Below are 8,778 nucleotides of genomic sequence, written 5' to 3' on the forward strand. Positions count from 1 at the left end.
TGTGTTGGTGTAACCTCAAGTCAAGATTATTTTGTTAGTAACTTTTCTGTTAGTATCTTAGTACTCCTATGTGTCCTGGGTTCAGCTGTAGCAGTCATTTTTCTCTTCCTTAGTAGCTGGTGCAGTGTTGTGTTTTTGACTTCAGCCTGAGAGTAGTGCTGATAACAGAGTGATGAGTTGTTCCTAAGGAATGTTTACTCTAATCAAGGACTTTTCAGAATCTCATGCTCTGCCAGTGAGGAGGGGCATGGGAACCTGGGAGGAAGGAGGCAGGGCACCTAACCCAAACTAGCTAAAGTGGTATTCCATACCACAGCACATCATGCCCAGTATATAAACAGGGAGGCATTACCCAGAAGGCACAAATGTCTGCTCCGGGTCAGGCTGGGTATTGGGTGGTGAGCAACTATATTGTGCATCACTTGTGTTAGTAGTTTTTGGTGTTTGGGTTGGTTTTTTTGTTTGTTTTTTTTTTTCTTTGTTGGTGGTTGTTTTGAGGGTTTGGTGTGCCATCCGGCTGGCCGGTCCCTCCTCCCCCCCCCCCTTTTAGTTTTATGTTCTCTCTCCTTGCTGTTTCCCTTATGATGGTGATTATTGGTGGTGGTAGTAGTATTAGTTTTGTATTATACCTTAGTTACTGGACAGTTTCTATCTCAGCCCCTGGGTTTTAAATTCTTTTGATTCTCCTCCCCATCCCTCTGGGAATTGGGGGAGGAAGAAAAGGGGGGGGGGGAGTGAGTGAGCGGCTACATGGTTCCGAGTTATCAACTGGGCTTAAACCATGACATTTCAGTGCCCAACATGGGGCATGAAGGGTTGAGATAATGACAGATCTGACCAGAGTGTGTCTAATCGTATTTGTGATAAGCCTTCATTGTTTCAGAATTAATAGTCACTTGTCACAATGTTGATTTATTTGCTCTCAGAGTTGTTGTGCTTGGTCTCAGAGTTTCAGCATGTCGTACCTTACTTATAGCCAGTATTTGCTGTTTTAGTGTTTATCGGCTGGGAGGCCTGGGCTAAGGTTCTTGTTTTGCTGTACTTCATGGCGATGACTTTTAATACAGTAGAATCATTGATCATTAAACTGGTCTGTCATGTGTTCTCACCATGGTTATTGCCCCTATACTTTGGGAGGCATATAATGGAATTGCTGAGCAATTAGACAGCTTTATTTTTTTCATCCTCAGAGAGTCAACCTATGAAGGAGATATTCCCTCACACCCTTTGCTCCCCCACCAGGCTATTTAGAGCAGCATTTAAGAATTCTAAAGGTTTTGGATGGCCTTTGGATACCCTTGAAACATGCTTGCTGCTTTTGCTGGGAATCAGCATGTTGCCACAAACACTACATGTGTTCTACCCACAGCCATACCACCTTGAGAACACCCTATTTCATCTGATTTCAAAAGTTAAGCAGGGTTGGGCTCAGGTCTTGTCTATGTGAGGACCACCAAGAAATTTTCCCTGAGGCTGGACTGTCACGAGTAGCAGGATGTGTGGGATTGTATGGGCAAGCAACTAGGCCAGTGGGCCCCTCCAGTGCTTGGGAACTTGACCATTGAACAAGTGGAAAATCTAGAAAAACTAGTAAAACACTTAAATAAGGTGTGCTCTTGTCTTGGCAATACAAGAGAGGGACAAATCATGGCAAAATGCTGGGGCTTGCTCTACACCTATAGAACCCTGCTCAACACTATTCACCACCTTCAAGGGGAAGAAGATGCCTCTGGATCTGATGGCAAAGTGACAGACAATGCAGCTGCTCAACCCCCAAACATGGCAGCCACTCCAACCCCACTGAAAGACACTGCAGCCACTCCAACCATTGTGACAGACTGCAGCTGAACCAGAGGACCAATCTGTGCCAATATCAGTTGCCCTATGAGCAAGGGTAAAAGCATATGACAGCCACAAAGAGTAACCGATGCAGTGAAGAAAGATGAAGACCCAATGCATGTACTAGAGGGGATGGCAAATGACCGAGAGTTATTAATACAGGAATCAGAGGAATAGATAACTTTTGGATCCTGGACCTTGAACAAGCTGCGGAATATGCACATGTTCACCTGGTTGTTCTGATGCTGGGACAATGGGTCCGATATTCATGAACTAGAAGGTAGGGAAGCCAAGCAGCTGGGATCACTTGATGGGGAAGGAGGAACTGACAAAGCGATTGCACAAGAAACAAGCCCTCAGCCTTTGGAGGCGCAGCTCCTGGCAGCATAGTGCATGCCACAGTTTACTTTTACTTGGAGGGGGATCCAGTACACTTGGAATCATAGAATTATACAATCATAGAACAGTTGGGGTTGGAAAGGACCTTAAGATCATCAAGTTCCATCCCCCCTGCCAAGGGACCTGCACAGGAGATTCAATTTTGGGGAATAAATTGGCAAGATGGACGTCGCTAAATCCCTGCAGATGTGATCAACAAGATAACAGCGATGTCTCCACGAACTAATAAAGCAAGACAAGCTTTCTTCGATGTTGTGGGGTTCTGGAGAATGCACATCCCAAATTACACTCTGATTGTAACCCGTGTCTATCACGTGGCCCTGAAGAATTCTTTGATATGGGTCCCTGAGCAACAACAAGCCTTTGAACAAACTGAATGAGTGATTGTTCATGCAGTAGCCCTTGGACCAGTCTGGACTGGGCAGGATGTGAAAAATGTGCTTTATGCTGCAGTTGGGGAGAATGGTCCTACCTGGAGCCTCTGGCAGAAAGCTCCAGGGGAGACTCGAGGTCGATCCCTTGGCTTTTGGAGTTGGGGATACAAAGGGTCTGAGGCCAGCTCTGTTCCCACTGAAAAAGAGATACCGGCAGCCTATGAAGGAGTTCAGGCTGCTTCAGAAGTGATTGGCACTGAAGCACAGCTCCTCCTGGTGCCCAGGTTGCCCGTTCTAGGCTGAATGTTCAAAGGCAGTATCTCCTCTACACATCATGCAGCTGATGCTACATGGAGTAAGTGGGCTGTGCTCATTACGCAACAGGCTCGAATAGGAAATCCCAGTCGTACAGGAGTTCTAGCAGTCATCATGGACTGGCCAGAGGGCAAAGATTTTGGAATGTCACCAGAGGAGGAGATGATGTGTGCTGAAGAGGCCCCACCATATAATAAACTGTCAGAAAGTGAAAAGCAGTATGCCTTGTTTACTGATGGCTCTTGCCGTATTGTGGGAAAGCATCGGAGATGGAAGGCAGCTGTATGGAGTCCTGGACGACAAGTTGCAGAAACTGCTGAAGGAGAGGGTGAATCGAGTCAGTTTGCTGAGGTGAAAGCCATCCAGCTGGCCTTGGACATTGCTGAATGAGAAAACCGGCCAGTACTTTATACTGACTCATGGATGGTGGCAAATACCCTGTGGGGGTGGTTGCAGCAATGGAAGCAGAGCAACTGGCAACACAGAGGTAAACCCATCTGGGCTATTGCACTGTGGCAAGATATTGCTGCCAGGGTGCAGAACCTGGTGATGAAGGTACGCCATGTAGATGCTGATGTACTGAGCAGTCGGGCCACTGAGGAATATTGGAATAACCAACAAGGTGTGTCAGGCTGCTAAGATTGAAGTGGCTCAGATGATTTTAGATTGGCAACCTAAGGGTGAATTTTCTTTAGTCTGGTGTGTGCATGACACCTTAGGCTGTCAAGGCAGAGATGCAACATATAGATTGGCTTGTGATCAAGGGGTGGACTTAATAATGGACACTGTTGCCCAGGTTATTCATGACTGTGAAACATGTGCTGCAGTTGAGCATACCAAGTGGTTAAAGCCTGTTTGGTATGGAGGATGATGGCTGAAGTACAAGTATGGGGAGGCCTGGCACCTTGAATATATCACATTCCCACTGACTTGTCAAGGCAGGTGCCATGTGCTTACCATGGTGGAAGCAACCACCAGATGGCTGGAACCATATGCTGTGCCCCATGCCACTGCCCAGAACACTCTCCTGGGCCTTTTAGAAACAGATTTTGTGGCGACGCTGCACCCCAGAGAGAATTGAGTCAGACAGTGGGTCTCATTTCCAGAACACCCTTATAGACACTTGGGCCAAAGAGCATGGCATTGAGTGGGTGTATCATATTCCCTACCATGCACCAGCCTCTGGGAAAATTGAATGGTACAATGGGCTGGTAAAAACTACACTGAGTGGACTAGGTGGTGGACTTTCAAACATTGGGGCACACAGCGAAAGCCACCTTGTTGGTCAACAGTAGGGAATCTGCCAACAGGGCTGGCCCAGGCCAGTCAGAACTTTTACATACTGTAGAGGGGGACAAAGTTCCTGTAGTGCATAGGAAGAATTTGCTGGGGAAGACAGTCTGGATTATTCCTGCTTCAGGTAAAGGCAAACCCACTCGTGGGATTGCTTTTGCTCAGGGACCTGGATATACTTGGTGGGTAATGCAGGAAGATGGGAAGTCCGACGTCTACTTCTAGGGGATTTAGTTTTGGGGTAGAACGCTTAATGAACTTGATTATATGCTGTTGCTTGCTGTATAACACTTGTGTAGCCCATCAGCTAAATGCCTGTTTTGACCACTTTGGCCTTTTAAAACAAGGTTTGTGCTGTCATGATCACCAGCAGAGAATGAACTCATGGGAAAAGCCAACAGCAACAGAACTGTCCTCAGGTCACCATTGACTGACCCTGAATTCCCTTTGATCATCAGTCCAAGAAAGAATCAACTTTGAAACCAGATGAGTTCAGCAGTGTTGTCAGCAGGCAGTAATCCAACACTACACACTGTCTCTCCTGCCCTGAAAGTCTGTTACAAGTGATGGAGCCTGACTACATGGACTGAATGAATTCAGCAACTTTATAGGGATTGGTACTGCTCTCTTTGTGTGTGCATGTGTGTATATGAGACTAAAAGGAATGGTATATTGAAAAATAGGTGATTTGAGCATTATGTGGATGGTATGGAATAAGGGGTGGATACAGGTGTTCAGCTGTAACAGCTATTTTTCTCCTTCCTTGTAGCTGGTGTAGTGCTATGTTTTCAGCTTTAGTCTGAGAACAATGCTGATAACACACTAATGTTCTTAGTTGTTGCTAAGTAATGTTTACTCCCTTCAAGGATTTTTTCAGTCTCATGCTCTGCCAGTGAGGAGGGGCATGGGAAGCTGGGACAGGATGCCTGACCTAAACTAGCCAAAGGTGTGTTCCATAACACAGCACATCATGCCTAGTATAGAAACTGGGGGGAGTTACCCAGAAGGGCCAGATCACTGATCAGGTCAGGCTGGGTGTCGATTGGTGGGTGGTAAGTAATTGTGTTGTGCATCGCTTGTGTTTTATTGTTTTCCTTTTCCCCTTTTATATTCTCTCCCCTTGTTATTTCCCTTCTCATTATTGTCATTGGTGGTAGCAGTTGTAGTTTTATTTTATACTTTAGTTACTGGACTATTTTTATCTCAACCTGTGCGTTTTACATTCTTTTGTTTCTCCTCCCCATCCTTTCATGGCTTGGGAGAGTGAATGAGTGGCTGTGTGTTTTTGAGTTACCAGATGTGTTTAAAGTATGACAATCAGCAGTAGTAATGTCAGTTGTCTTGCTCATTGTTGTCCTGTTCAGATTTTTCTTGCATGTAGGAAAAGCAGATTGTTTCTTTTTGCTGGAGTATGACTGTTGTAGATAGAACAGAGCAAGATTTTCTTGCCCTTATATACTTAAAATGCAACAGCAGCACTGGATGCATAAATGTAGTAGGTAGCAATTGTGATATTTAAAATAGCAAGGGTGCTTCCAAAAGAAGAATGGCAATACAACCACTAAAGAAAGGCAGGAGGGAATTGTCTTCTCTGGGAACATGCAGATTACTAGAGGGATTTATTGAATAATCTCTGTGTACATCAGAATGGGATCTTTGCGCATGAAAGGAAAATGTCACTTTAAATCAGTATTTAAATGGAAGAAGGAAGTAACAGTTATCTGTTTGGGTTAAGCTGACCAGTTGTGCTGGGAGTGTAAAATGAGGCAGATGCAAATGGTAGATAAGGAAGAAGTGAACAAAGAAAGAAAAGTCTAAATTGGAGAAGGTGCTGGTGGCATTATGTGCCAGAGGATTAAGGCTGTTCCTGCCTCTTTCAACAAAATGACAAGCCTTTCAAAGTAGGGAGGTAGTCACTTGATTTGCATTTTTCCAGAGAGGTGTTTTTTTTTTTGTTTTGTTTTTTTTTTTGCAGCTGGTGAAACTAATGGAGCTACATGGAATAATGTTTGTGTAATAAAAGTATCAGCACTGAAGTGTCTTAAAAAACAGCTAGCATATATTAGATGTTCCCAGAATTGAAGTTGCTTTAAAATTCCAGTATATCAGTGTTTTAAAGTATTTACCTGCAGCATTTGTGTGTGCTACTTGAGAGCAGCCTGCATGTGTACAGGTAGGGAAAGTAGATAGTGATGTCTGATGACTGATATTATTATGACTGACCATCCTTAACTTCCTCTTTAAAATATCAACTCAAACTGTTTAACAGAATCACTTATTTAAAGATTTAAAGGAGAACTTACATTACTTTTTTTTTAACACAGGGCTGTAATAAGTACTAGAGTTTCTCAGTTTTGTATTATTGCTAACTTTACAGGTGCACTAGTATTCTATGGTAAAACCACAAGTGTTAAATGTGTGTCAGTCTGGAGTTTATATGGTGCTGGTGTGTTATGTATATTATGTTATCTATATTTATATGTTTATCACGCTTATTCCAGACAAACCTAAAGTAAATGTTTCTAACACAAAAATGCTGAGGGGAGATCTACTTGGCAGTGTTGTAACATACTCTGTCATCTAGCCTTTATCCCCACAACTCTTAGAATCATAGAATCGTTAGGGTTGGAAAGGACCTTAAGATCATCTAGTTCCAACCCCCCTGCCATGGGCAGGGACACCTCACACTAAACCATATCACCCAAGGCCTCGTCCAACCTGGTCTTGAACACTGCCAGGGATGGAGCATTCACAACCTCCAAGGGCAACCTATTCTAGTGCCTCACCACCCTAACAGGAATAGAACTTCCTCCTTATATCCAATCTAAACTGCCCCGTTGAAGTTTTACCCCTTGTCCTATCACTACAGTCCCTAATGAAGAGTCCCTCCCCAGCATCCCTATAGGCCCCCTTCAGATACTGGAAGGCTGCTATGAGGTCTCCACGCAGCCTTCTCTTCTCCAGGCTGAACAGCCCCAACTTCCTCAGCCTGTCTTCATATGGGAGGTGCTCCAGACCCCTGATCATCCTTGTGGCTCTTCTCTGGACTTGTTCCAACAGTTCCATGTCCTTTTTATGTTGAGGACACCAGAACTGCACACAATACTCCAGGTGAGGTCTCACAAGAGCAGAGTAAAGGGGCAGGATTACCTCCTTAGACCTGCTGGTCACACTCCTTTTGATGCAGCCCAGGGTACGGTTGGCTTTCTGGGCTGCAAGCGCACACTGCCTGCTCATGTTCATTTTCTCATCGACCAGCACCCCCAAGTCTTTCTCCACAGGGCTGCTTTGAATCTCTTCTCTGCCCAACCTGTAGCTGTGCCTGGGATTGCTCCGACCCAAGCGTAGGACCTTGCACTTGGCATGGTTGGTCCTGATCCTTGATCCTGAAAATGTTTACAAAAAAGGTTAACAGGGAATTTTTACAGAAAAGAAAATGTGTTTTGGAAGAAGAGACACAAAATTATTGCCTAACCATTCTGGAAGTCTCTTGCTGATGGCTGAAGTGATGTGTAGAAGCGTTTCAGTCTGGTTACGGGAGAGCCTCTGAGGCAGTCTGAGTGTGCATGTGTGTGTGCACACTCACTCCCCAGAGCACCAGCCTTGCCTGCTCCCAGGCCAGATTGGTTACTGCTTGAAACGTCAAGTTTCTGCCTTAGAATTGTTTATGTTCTTGGTCATGTTAGTATGCTAAAGAACTTAACTGATAACTTCTAAATTCTTTCTTTTTGATCCTAAATATGTCCATCTTAATGCAGGCAAGAAGACAACAAGACCTTAATCCTGGATCTAACCTAGGAAGTGGCAATGATCTCAAACTGCGTTAACAACACTGTCAGGTGTACCACGGGCCTGCACCCATGCATTGCTTCTACTTGACAAAGGATTTAATAAAAGACCAGAAACTGTGATAACTGGGTATAGTATTGTCTCCTTCCTGACCTGCAGCAGTCAGAATTCACCATGAACTGCCATAGTTTGCACTATGTGTTACAATACCTGCATTTCCCATTTTAAGCATGTAGCCAGTGGTAATTGGGTTTTTGTTTTCTATACAGACTTACTTTTGTTGGTACTATTTTAGTGAAATAGAAACTTATACAGCTATAAAACCATTTTCCTCAAACCTAATAATTATCACTTAAATAGGTCAAGATATTACAAATTTAAATTTTTTTTCTGTTTTGGTTGTTGGTTGGTTGTGTGTTTTGGCTTGGGTTTCTTTTTGGAGGGGGGTTGTATTGCTTTATTGGTGTTGGTGGTTTTTTTTTTTCTTTGGGTGGGTTTTTTGTGGGTTTTTTGTTTGGTTTTGTTTTTTTTTCTTTTGGAATTTTGTACTTATTGTGCCTCCTGCTTTTAGATATACATTTTTATCTTCCTTTTACTACTTTTTCTAAATTTGCAAGGCTTTAAAACTGCTGACATTGTTTTGCATTATTTCCAAGCTAAACCCAGTGAATCAGAGCTGTTGGAATCCCTTCTCAAACTTTGTGGGTTTTTAAATATTATTTGTAGTATTCTTTTAACTGCTAACAATCCATTGGTTCCACTTTCTAAA

The 8,778-nt window shown here is 43.8% G+C and overlaps 1 protein-coding gene across 3 annotated transcripts in view; it reads left to right on the top strand.

Annotated features, from left to right (window-relative positions):
- Positions 1–8,431, top strand: part of LOC133282715 (core-binding factor subunit beta-like) — a 57,321-nt gene extending 48,890 nt beyond the window's left edge. For all 3 annotated transcript variants that reach the window (XM_061478913.1, XM_061478911.1, XM_061478912.1), the window contains exon 6: positions 7,979–8,431. In XM_061478913.1, coding sequence (XP_061334897.1) covers positions 7,979–8,047 — 69 coding nt within the window. In that variant the 3' untranslated portion in view covers positions 8,048–8,431. The remainder of the gene's footprint in view (positions 1–7,978) is intronic.
- The last annotated feature ends 347 nt before the right edge of the window (positions 8,432–8,778 follow it).

The sequence above is a fragment of the Pezoporus flaviventris genome, unplaced genomic scaffold (assembly GCF_033815535.1).
Source record: "Pezoporus flaviventris isolate CSIRO_AGI_PZ_B2104156 unplaced genomic scaffold, CSIRO_AGI_Pfla_v1 ptg000136l, whole genome shotgun sequence".
Lineage (NCBI taxonomy): Eukaryota > Metazoa > Chordata > Aves > Psittaciformes > Psittacidae > Pezoporus > Pezoporus flaviventris.